Source organism: Hemitrygon akajei, chromosome 9 (assembly GCF_048418815.1).
Source record: "Hemitrygon akajei chromosome 9, sHemAka1.3, whole genome shotgun sequence".
NCBI classification, from domain to species: Eukaryota; Metazoa; Chordata; class Chondrichthyes; order Myliobatiformes; family Dasyatidae; genus Hemitrygon; species Hemitrygon akajei.
The window spans coordinates 49,278,808-49,302,221 of record NC_133132.1 but is presented as its reverse complement, the minus strand read 5'-3'; the positions used below and the strand labels follow the sequence as shown (position 1 = coordinate 49,302,221).

Genomic DNA, 23,414 nt, shown 5'->3' with positions numbered 1-23,414 from the left:
TAGTTTAGTGTAATGAGAAAGCATTTGAAAAACTGTTTTACCCATCCAAGTCATTAATATGTGACTGAGACCCAACCACTGATTCCTGCAGTGCTCCATTAGTTTCCTTCTGACATCCTGTAAACAACCCATTTATTCCTCTTATAGTCTGTTGACCAGTTTTCATCTCTCACCAAACATTGCCCACAATCCTATGCATAATTTTACATACCAGCCTTCTATGTGGGACTTGATCAAAGGCCTATAGAAAAATTCAAGTACACTGCATCACCAGGTTTATTTGAAATATTGTACATTTGCATCATTAATAATAGAAAAATATCTCTTGGGTTTGCCATGCATGATTTCCCTTCGAGGAACCAATTCTGATTTTGTCTAAAACTATTGATACTTTCCAAGTCTCACATACACAATGCTGGTGGAACACAGCAGGCCAGGCAGCATCTATAAGGAGAAGCACTGTCGATGTTTCGGGCCAAGACCCTTCGTCAGGACTAACTGAAAGGAAAGATAGTAAGAGATTTGAAAGTAGTGGGGGGAGGGGGAAATGTGAAATGATAGGAGAAGACCGGAGAGGGTGGGATGAAGCTAAGAGCTGGAAAGGTGATTGACGAAAGTGATACAGAGCTGGAGAAGGGAAAGGATCATGGGATGGGAGGCCTCAGGAGAAAGAAAGGAGGGGGGGAAGCACCAGAGGGAGATGGAGAACAGGCAAACAACTAAATATATCAGGGATGGGGTAAGAAGGGGAGGAGGGGCTTTTACAGAAGTTAGAGAAGTCAATGTTCATGCCATCAGGTTGGAGGCTACCCAGCTGGTATATAAGGTGTTGTTCCTCCAACCCGAGTCTGGATTCATTTTGACAGTAGAGGAGGACATGGATAGACATATCAGAATGGGAATGGGACGTGGAATTAAAATATGTGGCCACTGGGAGATCCTGCTTTCTCTGGCGGACAGAGCGTAGGTGTTCAGCGAAGTGGTCTCCCAGTCTGCGTCGGATCTCACCAATATATAAAAGGCCACATTGGGAGCACCGGACGCAGTATACCGCACCAGCCAACTCACAGGTTAAGTGTCGCCTCACCTGGAAGGACTGTCTGGGGCCCTGAATGGTGGTGAGGGAGGAAGTGTAAGGGCAGATGTAGCACTTGTTCCACTTACAAGGATAAGTGCCAGGAAGGAGATCGGTGGGAAGGGATGGGGGGGACGAGTGGACAAGAGAGTGGTGTAGGGAGCGATCCCTGCGGAAAGCAGAAAGAGTGGGGGAGGGAAAGATGTGCTTGGTAGTGGGATCCCATTGGAGGTGGCGGAAGTTACGGAGAATTATACGTTGGACCTGGAGGCTGGTGGGGTGGTAGGTGAGGACAAAGGGAACCCTATCCCGAGTGGGTTGGCGGGCGGATGAGGTGAGGGCAGATGTGCGGGAAATGGGAGAGATGTGTTTGAGAGCAGAGTTGATGGTGGAAGAAGGGACGCCCCTTTGTTTAAAAAAGGAAGACATCTCCTTTGTCCTGGAATGAAAAGCCTCATCCTGAGAGCAGATGCGGCAGAGATGGAGGAATTGTAAGAAGGGGGATAGCATTTTTGCAAGAGACAGTGGGAAGAGGAATAGTCCAGGTAGCTGTGAGAGTCTGTAAGCTTATAGTAGATATCAGTAGATAAGCCGTCTCCAGAGATGCAGACAGAAAGATCAGGAAAGGTGAGGGAGGTGTCGGAAATGGACCATGTAAATTTGAGGACAGTGAAAATTGGAGGCAAAGTTAATGAAGTCAACAAGCTCAGCATGTGTGCAGGAAGCAGCGCCAATGCAGTCGTCAATGTAGCGAAGGAAAAGAGGGGGACGGATACCCGTATAGACTTGGAACATGGACTGTACCACAAAGCCAACAAAAAGGCAGGCATAACTGAGACCCAAATGGGTGCCCATGGCTACACCCTTGGTTTGGAGGAAGTGGGAGGAGCCAAAGGAGAAATTATTGAGAGTAAGAACTAATTCCGCTAGACGGAGGAGAGTGGTGGTAGAGGGGAATTGGTTAGGTCTGGAATCCAAAAAGAAGCGAAGAGCTTTGAGACCATCCGGGTGGGGGATGGAGGTATATAGGGACTGGACGTCCATGGTGAAAATAAGGCGGTGGGGGCCAGGGAACTTAAAATCATTGAAAAAATTCAAAGCGTGAGAAGTGTCACGAACATAGGTGGGAAGAGATTGAACAAGGAGGGGATAAGACATTGTCAAGGTATGCAGAAATGAGTTTGGTGGGGCAGGAGCAAGCTGAGACAATAGGTCTACCTGGACAGGCAGGTTTGTGGATCTTGGGTAGGAGATAGAAACGGGAAGTGCAGGGTGTGGGAACTATGAGGTTGGTGGCAGTGGATGGGAGATCCCCAGAGCTGATAAGGTTGGTGATGGTATAGGAGACAATGGCTTGGTGCTCCTTAGTGGGGTCATGATCAAGGGGTAAATAAGAGGAGGTATCAGAGAGTTGTCACTTTGCCTCGGCCAGGTAGAGGTCAGTATGCCAGACAACAACGGCTCTTCCCTTATCAGCAGGTTTTATAGTGAGGTTGGGATTGGTGCGGAGGGAGCGGAGAGCAGAGCATTCGGAAGGAGTTAGGTTGAAATTGGAACAGGGTGTAGTGAAGTTATGAAAGTTTGGTTGCATTTTTTATTTCAGATAAAATTATTTCCGACTTTGATGCTTTCCAAGTGTCTTGTTGTCTTGGCCTTGGTAGTGGTTTTGATTTTTTTCATTCTCCTAATGTTTAAAAGTAACCTTGCGACTCCATTAGAGCTAATGAATTTAAATTAAAATCAACAATCAAAGCCAAGGGATAAATAGAAAATTGCATTTCCCACTGGACATGAGCTTTTTTCTTCCCTAGACTTGATTCTTTTGATATTATTCTCATCAAGCTATTATTGTAAGGAAGTTGATAGTGATTCCTTTTAATCAGAAAGTAAGGTAATAATTTTTAGAACAATAAAACAGCTAAAAGGCCTTGATAAGCGGTAATACTTACAGACTTTATGCATCCATTCAGCATGTGGGCACTTGGGAAAGTACTTAAGGCAGGGAGCCAGTAAAGGAAGTCATTTTTGGCCCCATCCCAGCTCTTTTGGAAGGTGTTTTTTGGGTAATTGGTAGCCGTGTGTGTAATTTAATGGATACAATTGAATGTTTTCATTATCCTCCTGCCCCAAGGTTAAGTAAGTTGGAAGTATTACCAACACCAAATGTATTTTTGTTTTGTCCACTGTCAGGCATTTGTTCTGAAAACATGATTAGCAGTTTCATTATTAAATTTTTCACCAAGTTCATTTTGAGACATGTAAAAATGAAGAATCTGCTGAGGAGAAACTACAGAGCCCTCAAAAATATGTACTGAATAACTGAAATATGTTGGGATATCTTCCATTCTAATGTCAGCATTTTTATGCCATAATTTGCTCATGTGTTTCTCCCTGGAAGTCCTGGTCTTCTGCAGTGCCCTATGCCTGTCTACTGCCCAATGAGACTGATCTGCAGGCAAGGAAAACCAGCTCCATTAAAATTAATGAAAGTTTGGTTGCGTTTTTATTTCAGATAAAATTATTTCCGACTTTGAAATGATAAGTTTGTTTTATCACTTTGTCCCTGTTGGTTACCAAATGTCAGACATGTGAGCATTCAAAGATCCCAGTCACACTGACAGCTTCTGGTCGTATTGGTGAGACACTTCAGCTGTAGTAATCGTGCAGATCCAGAGGTCTGCCTGTGACATGCTTAATCATGCTCAAGTTCTGGGCTGGGTTGGGCTTGCAGTGGAAGACTACAGAGGTCATGCTGGAACAAAGAACATGTCTTCTGGTCAGGTTGACAGTAATCTTCAGGACAATGGGAGACATGTTCCAATAAAATTATCTAATAAGAAATATTTGCATCACAGTCAGTTTAGTTATTCTGCCTGGGGTGCAGAGCTACTATTTATGCAATCAGGCTGAGGCTGTAATCTAGGCTGACACCCTTTTGTACAAAATGATTGCTAGATTTACAGATGCGTCACTGTTTTCCAATGAAGTACATCACATGTGAAGTGTTCTATGAAAATGTGGTAAGGTGCTAAATAATTCTTAAGACAAACATTTAGTGACTAGGCTTAAAATCACAAAGGTAAAATGAGCAAATAAGAATTTAAGGTAGACTTTACAGAATACTGCTTTGGAGAGAAGTAAAGAGGTGGAAATTTTTGAAGGAATTACAGAGCTTTGAATTGTGATAGTTGGTTTAGCCATCTGTATTTGTAGTAATTTTAAAATTTTAAACCTTTCACCACCCTAATTGTTACTAGCTGGCATGCATTTCCTATAGCAGGAATTTTATAACTGGGGAAGTCATGTTTGGTCAACCAGCTAAAATAGTCCAATAAACTTGTAGGTTTGACAATGTAGTACTTGCGTAATCTATGAAGGACTGAAAATTAGTCCATATAATAAGGAAGTAAACAAGCACTTATGAAGCACATGTCACAAGAAAAACATGAGTGCCACACAGATGGCAGTCAATTAGAAATGAACACAAGATCACTGAAGTTGCGACTCCTTGCTATGCTTTTGACATAGACTAGGGCTAGTCTTCATGTGCTTGGCAGTGTTTCATTCAGAAGGAATATTGATTATGTGCATGTTGTAAATATTGTAGTGAGTACTAAAACATTTTTAGTTAAATGCCCAAAAAAATTCTTGCCTTGAAATTTGGCATACAATTTTTTTTGTACTGAAAGGCCTCTATGTTAGACTTGAAGTGCACACTCCTAGAACAGATTTCAAGGACTTTCATGTACAAACAGATGCCCAATGAAGTGGTTCCCTAAGTCACAGTGTCAGTAGTACTTGGGCTACATGGAGGCAGATTTCTAAACAGACTTCTCAAACAGATTTGGTGTCTTGAGCTTTCTGGCATATTCCCTCCAGTTTCCCTGGCCTTTCCTACCGAAATCTCACTTCACCTCACAATCCTATCATTCTTGTTTGTTCTCATTGCCTTTACTCAAATTTCTTATGATGTCACAACATGCACTCTTTACCTTAACATTCTGCTACTGAATGGCTTAAACTGTACTTCAGCTCCAGTTTCAGGTTTGAGGGGGAAGGGTGCAGTGGCCTTCTGGTAAGTAATGATCAGTTGAACAAGAACCTTCAGTTGATGAGTCTGCAAATATTGGGGTCCAGAGCACAGAAGCTGCTGGAGGAACTCTGGTCAGGCAGCATCTGTGGAGCCATACAATGTTCATAATTTTAGGTCAAGATCCTGTAGCAGAAACTTCTGATTATTTTGTTTAACCTTTAGTAATGTAACAGTTCGTTACAATTTATTGTACAGAAATATCTGGTAATTCGGACTGCAGGATGAGCTTATGTGGAGAATTATTTGAATAGCATTCGTTGTTATATTTCACACTTCATTTAAACAATGGTTCCCAGAATTTTTTATGCCATGGTGCCCTACCATTAACTGAGAGGTCCATGGACCCCAGGTAGGGAAATCCTGATTTAAAAGCACCCAAACAATTTTGCTGTCCTGACTAGCTGTGACAGAGCATTGATTTTTAAAAAAACTATGATTATATTATATGGGAGATGTTCTTTCAAGGAAGCTAGGTGCCTTGTGTTGAATCACAAGGATATCAAAGGGTGCTGAAAGCCATAGTGTTTGTTTTAAAATGATACCAGAAGGATGCCCATCTGTTACCCACTTTTTCTGCCATCCTCCTAAGTGGCACTAAAATTGAAATTGGTGTGCCTGTGCTACTAGTACAATAATAACTTTATTTATAGGATACTTTTCATACAGCTGCATTTTAAAGTGCTTTACAATGGGATAAAAGTACAATTGAATTGACTTTATTTCTTGCATCCTTCACATACATGAGGAGTAAAAATCTTTACGTTACGTCTCCATCTAAATGTGCAATGTGCAATCATAGTAATTTATAATAAATAGGACAGTCGGTGTAACATAGAATACACTCAAATCAGCATGAGTTAATCAGTCTGATGGCCTGGTGGAAGAAGCTGTCCCAGAGCCTGTTGGCACTGGCTTTTATGCTGTGGTACAGTTTTTCAGATGGTAGCAGCAGGAATAGATGGTGGTTGGGGTGACTCAGGACCCCAATGATCCTACGGCCCTTTTTACACACTCATCTTTGTAAATGTCCTGAATCATGGGAAGTTCACAACTACAGATACGATGGACTGTCCGCACCACTCTCTGCAGAATCCTGCAATTAATGGAGGTACAGTTACCATACCAGGCAGTGATGCAGCCAGTCAGGATGTTCTCAGTTGCGCCCCTGTAGAAAGTTCTTAGGATTTGGGGGCCCACACCAAACTTCCTCAACCGCCTGAGGTGAAGGAGGTGCTGTTATGCCTCTCAACCCCAGATCCATTGATATTAATAGGGGTTAGCCTGCCTCCAATCCTCCTGTAATCCACAACCAGCTCCTTTGCTATTGCACATTAAGGGGGAGGTTGTTTTCTTGAGACTACTGTGTTAGAGAGATGACTTCCCTGTAGGCCACCTCTTTATTGTTTGAGATAAGGCCAATCAGTGTAGTGTTAATGGCAAATTTAATTAGCAGATTAGAGCTGTGGGTGGCGACACAGTCCTGGGTATACGGGGAGTAAAGGAGGGAACCTAGTACACAGCCCTGAGGGGCTCCTGTATTGCGAGTAAGAGGGGTGGAGATGAGGGAACCCACTCTTACCACCTGCCGGTGATCTGACAGGAAGTCCAGGATCCAGCTGCACAAGGCAGAGTCAAGGCTAAGGTCTCTAAGCTTCTTGTCGAGCCTGGATGGAACTATGGTATTGAATGCTGAACTGTAGTCCAAGAACAGCATTTTCACATAAGCATCCTCCTCCAGATGTGTAAGGACGATATGTAGAATATTGGCTATTGCATCGTCTGTCGGTCAGTTGTGTCGATAGGTGAATTGTAGGGGTCCAGTTTGGGTGGTAGAAAGCTGCAAATGTAATCAGCAGCTCAAAGCATTTGCTTATTATTGAGGTGAGTGCCAGTCATTCAAGCATGTTACCTTGCTCTTTTTTGGTACAGGGCCAATGGTGGATAATTTGAATCAGGAGGGCACTCTACACCGGGAGGAGAGATTAAAAATGTCAGTAAACACACCTGCCAGTTGTGCTGCGCACATCCTGAGTACTCGCCCTGGGAAGCCATCTGGTCCTGCAGCCTTGCAACTGTCCACTCGTTGGAAACATCTGTGTACCTCAGCAGTGGACATAACCAGGTTGCAGGTTGTAACGGTGGCTTTCCTCGGAGGCTCAGAGTTAGCGACATCGAACCGAGCGTAAAAGTGATTGAGCTCATCTGGGGAGGAAACTATTGAAACATGAAAATAAAAAACAAAAATGTTAGTTAAAGGCAAGATTAAATAAATAGGTTTTGAGCTGGCATTTAAAAGTGACAACTGAGTCTGCATCCCTTATAGCAAATGGGTTGTAACAGGGTTTGTTCTGTAGTTGCTCAAGTGTGCAAAGTATAGACTCCACATAGATTCCTTGCCTCACCTAAACTGCATGCCATACTGGTGAAAATCAAGAATGTTCAGGGCTATGGCTAACATAGACATTTGCTACCTATTGTCTCTGTTAGGTTTTTACCAAAATCATTTTGACATCAGTGGGCTTTGATCCAAGCATAATCCTATAATCGTGCTGGAATTCTTTCCCCTCCTGACTGCAATCTGATAGTTCCATTTTAGCCATTGCTGTTGGGTCCTGTTGAGACTTCCAGCTGGCAGAGTATTTTGGTCTGAATTTCTGTCAACGCCACCCATGGTTTACATTGAAAAAATATTCTTGCATACAATAGATAGTGCTTCACCAGTGAGGGGAGGGAGTAAGAATTCAGTCAAAAGACAGTTTCCATTATATGCGCTCTGCCATTTCATTGCCTTTCCTTTCAGTTTTTGTCATAGTTTAATGTGAATAATATTCCTCTTTATAGGTATGCAGTGTACCTTGCAATGTATCTATCACAGATAAATGTGTCTCCACAAAATCATTCAGTCTTTCCCAACCAGGAGCCCTGGATGAACCATGAGATTCACAGTCTGCTGAGGGTCTGATCTTGGGCATTCAGGTCTGGTGACCATGTAAGATACAAGAAGTCCAGATACGATATCTTGAAAGCCATCTCATGTGCAAAGTTGCAATTTCAGACCAAACTTTGAATCACTGTAGGATACTCGACAGCTTTGGCAGGGGTTGAATGCTATTACCTCTTACAAAGCGAAACTGAATGACACAGGTGACAACAGGTTTCACTCCTAGATAAGCTCAATGCCTTCCATGCTTGCTTTAACCATCAAAATATGGAGGAGCCTTCACAAACTCCCACAGCTGCTGATGATCCTGTGATTTCGGTTTCTGAGGCTATGTGAGAGCATCCTTCAGGAGGGTTAACCCATGGAAAGCATTCGGCCCACATGGAGTACCTGGCCAAGTACTAAAGACTTGTACTGATTAACTCACTGGAATATTCACCAATATCTTTTACCTCTCGTTTCAGCAATGTGAGGTACCCACCTGGTTTAAGCAGGCTTCAGTTATACCGGTGCCTGAGAAGAATGTGGTAAACTGCCTCAATGACTATTGTCCAGTAATCTTTCTTCCACTAGAATAAAGTGCTTTGAGAGGATGGTGTTGAAGCACATCAACTTCTGTCAGAGAGTGACTTGGATCCAATCTGATATGTCTGTTGGTACAACAGGTCCATAGTAGACACCATTACATTGACTCTTCACTCAACCCTGGAACATCTGGATAGTGAAGATGCATACGTCAGGATGTTCTTTATTGACTACGGCTCAGCATTCAATACTATCATCCTTTCACAACTAATCAATAAGCTTCATGACCATGGCCTTATTACTTCTTTGTGAAGTTTCCTCACTGACAGACTCACAGTTCAGATTGGCAACATCACCACAATCTTGAACTCCACAGGTACACCATGAGGCTGTGTTCTTAGCCCCCTGCTCTTCTTGTTGTACACTTATGACTCTAATGCTAAGCACAGCTCCAATGCCATATTTAAGTTTGCTGATGACTCATTGCCATTGACTGAATCAAAAGTGGTGACAAATCAGCATATAGGAGGGAAATTGAAAATCTGGTTGTTTGGTACCATAATGACAAATTCACACTCAATGTCATCAACTCCAAGGAACTGACTACTGACCTCAGAAGAAGGAAACCAGAGGTCCATTAGCCATTCTTCATTGGAGGATCAGAGCTGGAGAGGTCCAACAACTTAAGTTCCTTGGTATATTTATTTCATGGGATCTGTCCTGGGCCCAGCAGGTAAATGCAATTACCAGGAAAGCATGGCAGCGCCTCTACTTAAGTTTGTGAAGATTCAGCATGAAATCTAAAACTTTGACAAATTTCTATAGATGTGAGGTGGACAATATACTAACTAGTTGCATCATGACCTGGTATGGAAACACCAATTCCTTTGAATGGAAAATCCTCCCATTAAGGATAAAACCCCACCATTCAGCACATCTACATACACAGAGCATTATCACAGGAAAGCAGCATCCATCATCAAGGATACCCACCACCCAGCCAATGATCTTTTCTCACTACTGGCATCACGAAGAAGGTACTGGAGCCTTAGGACCAACACTATCAGGTTCAATAACTCTTATTAACTCTCAACTACCAGACTCTTAAACCAGTGGTGATAACTTCACTCCTTCAGTCACCCCATCACGGAACTGTTCCATAACTGGTTGACTCACTTTCAATGACTCTTCATCTCATGTTCTCGATATTTATTGCTTATTTATTTATTTATTTATTTATTTATTATTATTTTTGTATTTGCACAGTTTGCTGTCTTTTACACATTAGTTGCTTTTTCATCCTGTTGGATGCGGTCTTTCATTGATTCTATTGTGCTTCTTGGATCTACTGTGTATGCCTGCAAGAAAACAAATCTGAGGGTTGTATATGATAATATGCGGTGCCTATACACAAAATAATTGCGTAAGTATTCAAGTATTCACCCCCTTCAAGTCAGTATTTAGTAGATAGAGCAATTATAGCCTTGAATCTGTGTGCATAGCTTTGCACTTCTGGACCCTACAATTTTTCCCTATTCTTCTTTACAAAACTGCTCAAACTCTGGCACGTTGCATGGGGATCATGAGTGAACAGCCCCTTTCAAGACCAGCTGCAAATTCTCAATTTGATTGAGGTCTGTACTCTGACTTGGCCATTCCAAGACATTAACTTTGTTTTTAAGCCATTCCTGTGTAGCTTTGGCTTTATGCTTGGGGTCATTGTCTTGCTGGAAAACAAATCTTCTCCCAAGTCACAGTTCTCTTGCAGACTACACCAGGTGGTTTCTTCAGGGTTTCCCTGTATTTTGCTGCATTCATTTTACCCTCTACCTTCACAAGCTCTCCAGGGCCTGCTGCAATGAAGCACCCCCACAGTATGATGCAGCTACCACCAAGCTTCATGGTAGGATGGTGTGCTTTTGATTATGTGCGGTGTTTGGCTTACACTAAACATGGCGTTTAGTCTGATGGCCAAAAAGCTCAATTTTGTTTTCATCAGACCATAGAATCTTCCAGCTGACTTCAGAGTCTCCCACATGCCTTTTTTTTATTAGTTTTTTTTTATACATTTTCTACATCGTTACAGATTTTAAAAACCCAGATCGAAATGAAGAACATTAATACAGTGCAAAAATAAACATACAATAATATAATACAAAAGAAGATAATTGAAAAAGCACTCAAATTGAAGATATGTAAAATTAGTATCCTCCCCAAGCCCCGCAACAAAAAAGAACTCCAGACCAACCACAACACAATCTAGAGAGTATACATCAGGACATTCAACCCCCCAAAACTGTAAATACACTTAACAACAGAAGATATTAATGCCTACTACCAACAAAAAAGGAGCTGAAAGCAAGGGACCGAAAAAAAATACCTTAGTTAAGAGGAAGGTTATGAAAATACTCCATAATAGGTCCCCAGACCTTATGGAACTTTGTATCCGAATTAAGAACTGAATAATGAATTTTTTCAAGGTCTAAGCAGGACATAATATCATTAAGCCATTGAGCATGCATGGGCGGGGCAACATCCCTCCATCTAAGGAGGATTAAATGTCTAGCCAGGAGAGAAGCAAAAGATAATATTCGACACTTAGTCGAACTCAGACGTAAATCTGTCTCACCCAAAAAACCGAACAAAGCAATTAAAGGGTTGGGTTCTAGGTGGTGATTCAGAATACAAGATAAAGTTATGAAGATGTTATGAAGACCAATTTGAGAATTGAATCACAAGTCTCATCAGATAAGGAGATATTTAAATCATGCTCCCAAGCCATTCTAATTTTATCCACAGGGGCACGCCGTAAGGATGCTATTTTATCACGAATAAATGATATTAAACCTTTACCTAGTGGATTAATAGAAAGAAATAAATCCGTAACATTTTTCTCAGGCATTTCAGGGAAGTTAGGAATTAAAGGATTAATAAAGTGTCTAATTTGGAGATATCTAAAAAAATGAGCATTGGGCAGATTGAACTTAGCAGAGAGCTGTTGAAAAGATGCGAAGCGATAAAAAGATCTTCAAAATGTCTAATGCCCTTCCTATACCAATCATGGAATGCTGAATCATACATAGTAAGTAAAAAAAGGTGATTATGTAAGATAGGGCTAGAAAAGGAAAAACCATGGAAACCATAAAACTTCCTAAACTGAGCCCATATATGCAAAGTGTGTCTAACAAGAGGATTAACAATTAATCTGGACAAACTACTAGGGAGTACAGAGCCAAGAAGTGCAGAGATAGATAAATCTTTAGTGGAACTCAACTCCATTGCCACCCAATTAGGGCACTCGGGTTGGCCATGGAAAAAAGACCAAAAGGTAGCACAACGTATATTGGCTGCCCAATAATATAAACGAAAGTTAGGTAAAGCCATGCCACCCTCTTTTTTAGATTTTTGGAGATAAACTTTATTAATTCTAGAGCGCTTATTCTTCCACAGATATGACAAAATATTAATAGAGTCTAAGGAATCAAAAAAAGATTTAGGAATAAAAATTGGGATTGATTGAAATAAATATAAAAGTTTAGGGAGAGCATACATTTTAACAACATTGATACGACCTACCAAAGACATAGATAGAGGTGACCATTGTAACAGACTTTGTTTTATAGTATATGAAAGATTGGCAAAATTTTCACGAAAGAGATCTTTAAACTTCCTTGTGACTGTAATCCCAAGATAAGTAAATTGATTATGAACTACTTTAAAAGGGAGATCACGAAATGTTAATTCTTGTGCTTCTTTATTAATTGGGAAATGTTTGCTCTTATGTAAATTAAGTTTATAGCCAGAGAACTGGCTAAATTCCCACATGCCTTCTGGCAAACTCTAGCCGAGATTTCATGTGAGCTTATTTCAACAGTGACTTTCTCTTTGCCACTCTCCCATAAAGCAGTGACTGGTGAAGCAGCTAGGTAATTTGTATGTACAGTCTCTCCCATTTCAGCCACTGAAGCTTGTAACTCCTCCAGAGTTGTTATCGGTCTCTTGGTGGCCTCCCTCACTAGTCCACTTCTTGCACAGTCACTCAGTTTTTGAGGACAGCCTGCCACAGTCAGATTTATAGCTTTGCCATATTCTTTCCATTTCTTGATGATTAACTTAACTGTCCTCCAAGGGATGTTCATGGACTTGGAAATTTTCTTGTATCCATCTCCTGGCCTATACTTTTCAATAACTTTTTTTACGGAGTTGTTTTGATTGTTCTTTTGTCTTCATGGTGTAATTTTTGCAGCATAGTGACTCCCAGTTGGACCTCCCAGTTATGGGTGTATTTTTACTGCAATCAATTACAACACCTTGCCTGCACTTGGTGATCTCCACTTAACTAATTATGTGACTTGTTAAACCAATTGGCTGCACCAGTGATAAGACCATTCTGCTTCCATAAGACATGGAAGCAGAATTACGCCATTCAGCCCATTGAGTCTGCTCCGCCATTCTATCATGGCTGATCCAGGATCCCACTCAACCCCATACACCTGTCTTCTCGCCATATCCTTTGATGCCCACACAACAGTGAGGATAGGAATAGAATAAGGTGACAGATAAATGTTTGGCTGAAAAATTGGAGTAGGGGACAGGGAATCAGATTTCTAGATATTTGGGACCTCTTCTGAGGCAGATAGAACCTGTACAAAAGGGACGGGTTGCACTTAAATTTAAGGAGGACTAATATTCTTGCGGGCATTTACAAGAGCTGTTGGGAGTGATTTAAATGTGGCAGGGGGATGGGAACCAGTATGATAGAGCTAAGGATGAACCAGCAGGTTTACAAGTAATAGGTTTAATGTGAATGTAAAGAAGGATAAACCAATGATTGGGTACAAATGTAGAAAGAGCAATAAGTTAAATAGTACCACAGATGCAAAATTCAAAAGGGCGAAGAATGCGCATAACATTTGTAATGATGTGGACAAAATCATGGCACAATTAAAGGTTGGTCGGTATGACATTGTGGGCATCACTGAGTCATGGCTGAAAGTAGGCCATTGTTGGGAGCTGAACATCAAAAGATATGCTTTCTATCAAAAGGATAGGCAGGAAAACTTAGTCAGTGGTGTAATTATGGAAATCATATATAGGCCTTCAAATAACTGAGATGTGGGATTGAGATTGCAAAGGGAGCTGGAAAAAACCTGTAATATGGCTAATGACACAATTGTAATGGGGGGACTTTGATATGCAATGGCATTGGGGAAATCAGGTTGCTGTGGGATCATGAAGAATTTATTAAATGCCTATGAGGTGGCTTTTTAGAACAGCTTGTGCTTGAGCCTACTCAGGGAAAGTCTATCTTAGAATGGGTAACCCAGATCTTATTAGGGAACTTAACATAAAGGGACATTTAGGAGGCAGAGATCATATTATGATTGAATTCATACTGCAAATTGAGAGGGAGAAGCGTAAGTCACATGTATCAGCATCGCATTGGAATAAAGGGAATTACAGCGACCTGAGAGAGGAGCTTACCCAGGTAGATTTGAGGAGGATACTTGCGGGGATGATGGCAGAGCAGAGCTGGCTGAAGTTTCTGGAAATAATATACAATGCACAGAATAGATATGTTCACAAATGGCAGAAGTAGGCAACTGTGGCTGAGAAGGGAAGTTAAGGACTGTATAAAAGCCAAGGAAAGGGCATATAAGGTTAGCAAAAATAAGTGGGAAATTGGACGATTGGAAAACTTTTAAAATCTAACAAAAGGAAACTAAAAAAGCTATAAGGGAAAGGTGAAATATGAGGGCAAACTAGCCAATAATTAATATAAAGCAGGATACTAAAAGTCTTTTCCTTTATATAAAGAGTAAAGGGAGGGAGAGAGTTGATATTAGACTGCTGAAAAATTATGCTGGTGAAGTAGTAATGGGGGACAAAGAAATAGCAGATGAACTTAATGGGTATTTTGTATCAGTCTTCACTGTGGAAGACATTATCAATGTGCCAGAGGTCCTTGAGTATCAGGGAGCAGGAGTGAGTGCTATTGCTATTACAAAGGAACATGTGCTAGGCAAACTCAAAGGTCTTGATGTGGATAAGTCACCTGGACCAGATGGACTACATCTCAGAGACCTGGAAGAGGTTGCTGAAGAGATAACAAATGAATTGATCATGATCTTTCAAGAATCACTTGATTCTGGCATGGTCTTGGTGGACTGGAAGATTGCAAATGTCATTCCACTCTTTAAGGGAGGAAGGCCAAAGAAAGGAAATTATAGGCCAGATAACCTAACCTCAGTGATTGGGGAAAGTGTTGGAGTCTATTATTAAGGATGAAGTTTCGAAGCATTTGGAGACTGATGATTTCTGTGAAGGGAAATCTTGCCTGACAAATCTATTAAAGGTCTTCAAGGAAGTACCAAGCAGGATGGACAAGGGAGAGACAGTGAATGTTGTTTACTTGGATTTGCAGAAGATGTTTGATAAGGGGCCACACATGAGGTTTCTTAACAAGATAAAATCCTGTGGCATTACAGGAAAGATACTGACATGGATAACGAAATGGCTGACAGGCAGGGAGGCAGTGAGTGGGAATAAAAGGGGCTTTTTCTGGTTGGCTGCCGGTGACTCTTGGCATTCATCAGAGGTCAGTATTGGGACCGCTACTTTAACCATTGTTTGTCAATGATTTAGATAGTGGAATTGATGACATTGTGGCAAAATTTACAGATTATATGAAGATGGGTGGAGGGGTAGGTAGTGCTGAGGAAGCAATGGAATTGCAGCAGGACTTGGACAAATTGGAAGAATGGGCAAAAAGAAAGTGGCAGATGGAATGAATTTTGGTAAAGGAACAATAGAGCGGACTAAATGGGGAGAACATTCAAACATCAGAGATGCAGATAGACTTAGGAGTCCTTGTGTAAGACTCCCAGAAGGTTAATTTAAAGGTTGAGTCTGTGGTAAAGAAGGTAAATGCAGTATTGGTATTTATTTCATGGGGAATAGAATATAAAAGCAAGGAGATAATATTGAGCCTTTATAAGACTCTAGTCAGGCTGCACTTGGAGTATTGTGAGCAGTTTTGGGCTCCATATCTCAGAAAGAACGTGTTATCATTAGAGAGAGTCCAGAGGAAGTTCATGAGGATGGTTCCAAGAATGAAGGGGTTAATATAGGAGCATTTGGCAGCTTCGGAGCTGTACTCACTGGAATTTAGAAGAATGCAGGGGAATCTCAGTGAAATCTGCTGAATGTAGAAAGGACTAAATAGGGTGAATGTGGAGAAGATGTTTCCTGTGTGCCGGGTATCCAGAACTAGAGGGTGACCCTTTAGAACAGAGGTAAGGAGGAATTCTTTTAGCCAGAGAGTAGTAAACCTGTGAAATGCTCTGCCACAGACTGTGATGGAGACCAAGTCCACGTGTACATTTAGGGTGGAAGTTGATCTGATGTGTCATATTAAAGGGAGTGAATACTTGCATGTTATTTATTTGTAATTAATTTAGATTACTTTGTAGTGATCTGTTTTCAATTTTACTTGAAAGTCTTTTTCTGTTGATCTAGTGTCAATAAAAGCCAAATTTAAGCCAATGTGATTCAATGTTATAAAAGAATAAAACATGAAAACTTCTGGGGGAGGGAGGCTGAATATTCTTTATAGGCACTGTATATGCACTTTAATAGTAAATTTACTTTGAACTTTGCTCACCATCAGGATGCAGTTATTCCAATAATCAGTTGGCAATATGCTTGAGAAATTAGTTTTTTGTTTGGGTGGGGGAGTCATTAGAAAGACTACCCTGAAATGATCTTTATAGCACAACTGTAGCTGGTTTCTTTTTGTATTAAGTTATCATAGAATTACTGAATAATAAAGGAACAGAAGTCCATTTGTTTTGAGTAATATAAAAGTTTAGTTTATATTCCTTGGTGGTAATTGAATTTTCTCTCCACTGAGTCAATTTTGCCTTGCTGTTGGTATAAATCGAGTAACAGAATAGATTGCTTCAACTGAAGGGCTAATAATTGTCCAGCTTCATTGGCTTTGAAGTTGTTCAGCAATGGCTTTGATTGAATCTCAGATGCTTGTAATGGTTTCAGTGCACGTTTGGTTAATAGCAAGGTTTCTGACACCAAGCAGTCATGTTGACCCTATCCCCAGCTGTGGATGGAACAGCAGAATAATAGTGAGTAAACCTGCCGCCTCTGAGCTCTGGTGAGCTGTGCTCAGTCTTGATATGCAGAGCATGTATGTGCGGTATATGCATATTCACCATGATCATAACCCAGATTCCCAAAATGCACAAGTTGGCAAGTAAAATATCCACTGTAAATTGCCCCTACTTTAAAGAATATACAGTAGGTGGAAAAAATGTGTTAGCAAGCATTAGGTGGTGGTCAGTGTGTGACAAAGTGCCTGTTCTGTGCTGTATCTCTGACTGATTCAAGATGCTGAGAACTGTTTAAGAGGGGAAGTTAGTGTGCCATTCTTCCCACCTTTGAATACAGACATTTAATGTCCATTACAGCCATTAATTAAATGATTGATGGGTGAAAACTACATGGAAATTTTTGAAACCAAGAATTGCATTCAAGAAGTAGGCAGCAATTGGCTTGGACAGAGCCAACAGCAGCAGTTCCTCTAAGGGGTGAAGTGAGTGGTGGGGGTGTGGTCTGGCAAGTGAAGACCTTTAATTAGATTAGTGGAATGCTGGCACACCTTGCATTCTGCTCCACTAATCCCACTTGATGTATTTGAGACCACAGAAGACAACGCTGGTCATGCATGTAAAGCTATTTGGAAGGTTGAAAAATTTGAAGATTTCAGCGACCTGGCTGAACAAAATTCTGGCATTAGATGTTGGGATTTAAATACAGTTCCTGAGCATCAAATGCTTATTTTTTCCACGTCAACTTCAAATTATATCTAAAATCTCAGAAGAAATATTCATACATCCTATATATAATCCAAGCCACCTCCTATACATGATCTATCCAATGTTGCTGGAAATTTGAAAGAAATTCAAGATGCTTTTAAATATCTAGCATGTCTGGTAGCGTCTGTGGAGTTTACATTTCAGATCAATGCTTCCTGCTTATGTTGAATTTATGCATTTCCCTCTGTAATTTTTCCTTGTTGGACACCTGCATTTTCTATTTTATAATTACCCAATATATGTATATTTGAAATATATCTGCGTAATTATGTTTGTTGTTCAACATATTAAGTGTGTTAGTCAAAGAACTTCTCAAAAAAAGTCTGTTGATAACACTATCTAATATGCTCCATATTTCAAACATTGTCTATTTTTGCTACAGATTTCCTTGAAAAACCAAATTTAAAATTTTTAAGGCATTATTTGGATCCAAAACAAGACTGTTCAATAGAGATGCATGTCTAAATTCAATTTTTATCTCTGTATTAGTCATTTAAAAAAATTCTGACCTTTATTTGAACAAATTTAAGTTCTCTTGAAAGGTTTTAATGACAGAGAAGTTAACATTTTGTTATTATAACTGTCTTTATCTGCTGAATGTTTCCAGTGTTTTGTATTACAGTACTATTTTGTTTGGTAGATACTGTTTTTCAAGAAGGGAATCTGCTTTCTTTTTAACCCACTCTCCTGGCATCTATTTGTCATTCCCCCTAAAAATCAATATCTTTCAATGAGCTTTCCTCTTGCACTTCTAAACTCCAACATAGCTTAGTATTATTTGATCTCTTCTCATTGTACAATAGATTCCTGCCAGGAATCAATGTTCCTTTAAGGCTTGTATAGAGTCTGAAACTGCACGCAATACACCACATGTGCAATTTCAATAAGACTTCCTTCTTTCTGAGAGCAATAGTATCTGCAACATGTAGATTGGCAAGGGAGAGGGTCAGGTAGTTTCCCTCTTGATACCTTTAAACACTTGCTTCAATTTCAGCCCTAAGCTAAACTTTTTGCATTCAGGCAGTTTGATCAAGGTGCAATGGAAGTTCCCAAGCCAGAAAATTCTGTATTCTTGATACTGTAAGAAATACAGTATCATGCTTTCAATCATGTTTTACTGATTGAAAGTGTGATAAAGTGTTCCTTGCAGTTGATATGTAACACCATGGAATACTGATGAATCAGTTGAGGATGTGGTATCTTAACTGATGAGGGCAAAGAGACGACTGATAACACCTATAAACCATTTACCACTACTGCCTGTGCTGTACATGTGCTGCTGGTGGAGTGTTAAAATACTTCATGACATTGGCTAGGTGGTCTAATTCTGAGTAACGGGGTTGTTCCTTCATTAACCTGTACAAGAGGTTAATGAACAAGGCTTTGTGTGGTTGACTACTTTTGGATTTGTAGTTTTCAATCCTGTGAGTGGTTTATTCATTTATATTCTGCTTTGGTGTGATTTTCATAAACTGGATAAAGAAGGCTGTTAAGAATTTTCCACTGTACTGTGGATATGAGATGGCCTACAGGCTAAACCAAGTTAGTAAAGCAAATTTTAATTAGGTTTTTAGCAACCGCTTCACTGTCACAATTATGGATTGAAGCTCTTTAAATTCATTTGTCTTGTGCTTTTAATTCTGACTTTTTGATCTTTAGTCTGGGTCCAACGGTTCTTCATCTTGTGATTTTAATACTGTAATCTCCACAACAAAACACAGTTGCAGTACATTATGGCCAACACTACTCTTTTCCCACTGAGGATATGGCCTTCCTTAAATAGGAACAAAAAGATACTTAACCTGCTGAGTATTTATGATGAGAAACTTGTTTTCAGGCTAATGATTCTCTGTCAGATGTAGCAGTTCATCTGTTAGTTCATCTGCATATTCTACACTATGCGCACTATATGTTTTACCTATTTGAAAACACATTTGTCTCTTTTCATTTCAGTGATAGACGGAAGAAATGATTGGGTTTCAGTGTATTACGCTGGAAACTGAACCCAGAAAATGCACTATTAGTATTACAGTTGTGGCTGAATTGATTTGTCATATGTAACCAGATTTATATTTATAGAAACTTAACTGATGTGGCTTTTCCCTAATTCATTACTTTTTATTTCCCCTGGATGCTCCCTCAGTATTTTCTTGAAAGCAAGATGGGGTTCAAAATGGTCTACAGGCTTACTCTGACCTGCTTTGCTGTACTCATCCCATTCACCAGTAGCTAGTAGCCTTGAACGCCATAGCTATTTGAGTGTCTGTGGAGATGCTTAAATATTGAGTACCTGCCTTCATCTTGAGGCAGGATGTTTCTGATTCCAGCTACCATTTGGATGAAGAAGTTCCTCCTCTAATCTTCCCAATCTTGTGACCTTTACCATAAACCTATGCTGTTAGATATCTATATTATAGAGCAAAGTTTCCAAGTATCTGCCATATCTATGCCCTCATACTCCCCTCTGCTCACAGGAAAACAAACCCAGTCCATCAAGCTGTTTGTGTTTTCAGTGCTGTTCTTAAGGAATTCAAATTCATCTTTTCTATCAGTATCTCGGAAAGTAACAAGGATTTGATCTAACTGAGTATCTAGGACAGTGGAGTCGCACAGATACTTTACTAAGAAACATAAGATTTTATAAATTTATACATCTTTCATGAGCAAACATTAAGACTGCAACTCCCACAAGCTACTTAATTACAAGAGAAGCAAGTTTATTTGTTTAGCACTTTTCAAACACAAGGCAGTTCAAAGTGTTTTGCATAGAACAAGATATAAAAATTAAACATCAAATTTCAGACAATACATAAAAGAATAAAATCGCACAAAAATAGATATGATAAATAGAAGTTACCGTACAGGAGATTCTAATTCAAAGCTACAACAAAAAGAAAAGTTTTAAGCCTCGATTTAAAAGAGCTTAAAATTTGGGTGGACTTCAGATCCTCTGGATGGTTATTCCAGATATATGGAGCATGGTAACTAAAAGCTGCATTGCCATGTTTAGTTTTGACCCTGGAGAGACAGTAAGCAGACCTGCCCCAGAAGAATTGAGATCTCAGGAAGGTTCGTAATGCAGCAAGAAATCGGAGATTTATTTTGGCCCTAGACCACTCAGCACTTTATAAACCTTTAGTAATATTTCAGTCAATCTTCTGATGGCTAGGAAGCCAGTGTAGCAATCTGAGAACGGGAATGATATGTTCTACTTTCTTGGTCTTGGTGAGGACCCTAGCAGCAGTGTTCTGAATGAGCTGCAGCTATCCAAAGGATTTTTTTTGCAGATACCTTTGAAAACACCATTACAATAGTCAAGCCTACTAAAAATAAATGCATGGATGAGTTTTACTAAATCTTGTGAAACACAAGCCTTTTAACTCTGGCTGTATTTTAAAGATGGTAGTAGGCTGACTTTGTAATTATCTTAATGTAGCAGTTAAAATTTAAGTCTGAGTCCATCACATCGCCAAGGTTTCTGGTTTTGTTTGTGGTCTGTAACAACAGGGATTCTAAGTGAGCACTGACTTGCTGTTTTTGGCACCAAAAACAATTATTTCAGTTTTCTCTTTGTTTAACTGGAGAAAATTTTGGTTCATTCAATCAGTGACTTGTTCAATGCAGTTATTTAGTGATTGTATGGGACCATAGTCACTTGATGACACTGTTATATAAATCAGTGTCATCGCATAATTAAGGTAAGATATTTTGTTGCTTACCATGATTTGAGCTAGAGGGAGCATGTATATGTTAAACAGAAGAGGCCTTAGTCTGCATGTCATTTTTGTTTGGTCAAATATGTAGCAGCCGGTCGATTCAAAATGGTTCCTGTCCTGTAAATACGATTTAAGCCATTTTAGAACTGTACCAGAAAGTCCCACCCAGTTTTCCAGTCTGTCTAGTAATATGCCAGGCTCAACTGTGTCAAAAGAAGCACTAAGACCCAGTAAAACCAAACCTAAAATAGTATCATCTTCAGAGAATAGTGAATAACTTTGTCCTGCTATTTGCACATACATTTCCCAGAAGCTGCTCTGTGTAATGCTTCACATACAGAATTTTGTAAGTGGGTATAACATGCAATTACAACTATTTTTGCAAGCCACCAAAACATCTCCTTCCCAACATAAAGATAATTGAGGTGAGATCAGAAGTATATGGCATCACATGACTGAAACTATAGTGCAAGTTTGTTCCAACAGGTTACTGTTGACATATTACAATGCTTAAAATTTATTAAGCATTTTATAGCCAATTTTGAAGTTTATAAATGGTAAATTATTTAGATACTAAATTTTCAGATTAGAGCAATGTTTACATATTGTTTGGCTTAATCAAATATTTTTTCCATTGTATAACACCTTATTTGTATAATTATTGTCATGGTATTTAATGGTTTTTTTGGAATAAGTGTATTATAGTTCTTAATCCATTAACCCACTTTATACTGCATGCAGTTGAGAAAGGTGATGCCAAGAACTCTAGTTTTTGAGGGGTTGGAACTATTGTCAAAAGCTGTCTCATTGCATTACTTTGTTAATTTATTGATCAGACTTAAAGGTTATCAGATATAACATGTTAATTTTAAATTAAATAATTGGTTTATAACAAGTTGTCAAGTCACAGTTAAAGATGAGTTCTTAAGCAATCCTATGCATGTGAAACTAGAATAAGGAATGATGCTAAAGGGAAAAAGACAAAATTGACAGTGTTGTGGGGGGGACACATAAATTACTTTGTAATCCACTGTATTTTCCTTTAATGTTGCATCAGATTGAGCCAAGCCTTGGTTAATGTGGCCTAGTAGTTATAAATCTCTTATTATGAAACTTATGAACTAGACAAGTACTGCTGTCTTGGCCACTTCCAAATCTTTGGCCTATTTTCTGTAGCTGATTATCACTTTCTACTAACTGGGTGACTTAACCTCCCTTTCTATTCTACAGGTTCCTGTTTGTTAAACTGAATACTTTTCTGGAAGTGACTTCCATTTCCTGAACTTTTGTTCTTCTGACCATGAATATGTTATTCTAATTCCCCTTTGTCATTCTAAAAGCATCTAAACTTCAAAGATCAAGTTTATTACAGCTCATATTTTATAATATGTATCTAGTATAATTTTTAGGGTAATTTCCATATTTATTATGAAAAATCTTCTGTTCACTCATTTTGTAGGTTAGAAAATAGGTCCTATTCTCTAAATGCATTTTTCAATTCTTAAAGCATGAGAGCCAAAAGCACTTTTTTTGGATTAAGATACAGTCATCTTTTGTCTCCTGTTCTTTGTTCTTAATTCTTGCTTTTTTTCCACCTCTCTCTTCTCTATTTCAGCAAGACAATAGAAATCAGAGTAATTGATGATGAGGAGTATGAAAAAAACAAGAATTTCTTCATTGAGATTGGGGAGCCACGCTTGGTGGAGATGAGTGAGAAGAAAGGTGGGGTACCAGCTGAGAGCTAAGGCCTTAATGCCATGCCTGAATGTCACTCAGGGTGCTTGGCACTATCAGATGCCCAGGACATGATGCACACATTTAGATAGGTGTAATAGAGTAAAACTGATCTACCGAAAGGAAATTGGATATGTCATGCAGAATTGACACTTTTATAGTTTCAAATAAGCACATGCAACTTTTCAAATGGAACACTGTGCATTTCAAAATCAGAAGCTGAAAATAATTATCAGAAAAGTTTTACAGATGCTCAGTTGGGGGAAAAAAATGTCTCATGATCTACCTTATTGCTGGTAAGGTAGATAAAAATTGAGCATCAGGTTAACTCAATGAATTAAAGCATAGTAAGTTTCTACCCTATTACATGTTAATATTATCTGAATGTGGTGCAGGCTCCCTTTTTTCATAACATCTGCTAACCATCACTTGGTTTACT

The 23,414-nt window shown here is 39.5% G+C and overlaps 1 protein-coding gene across 9 annotated transcripts in view; it reads left to right on the top strand.

The window, feature by feature from the left end:
- Window positions 1-23,414, top strand: part of LOC140733095 (sodium/calcium exchanger 1-like) — a 225,677-nt gene that overhangs the window by 132,919 nt on the left and 69,344 nt on the right. For 7 of the 9 annotated variants that reach the window (XM_073055944.1, XM_073055947.1, XM_073055946.1 and 4 more), the window contains one exon: window positions 22,857-22,963. The exons of the other annotated variants lie outside the window; for them this stretch is intronic. In XM_073055944.1, the coding sequence (XP_072912045.1) occupies window positions 22,857-22,963 (107 nt within the window). The remainder of the gene's footprint in view (window positions 1-22,856; window positions 22,964-23,414) is intronic. 9 annotated transcript variants of the gene reach the window in all.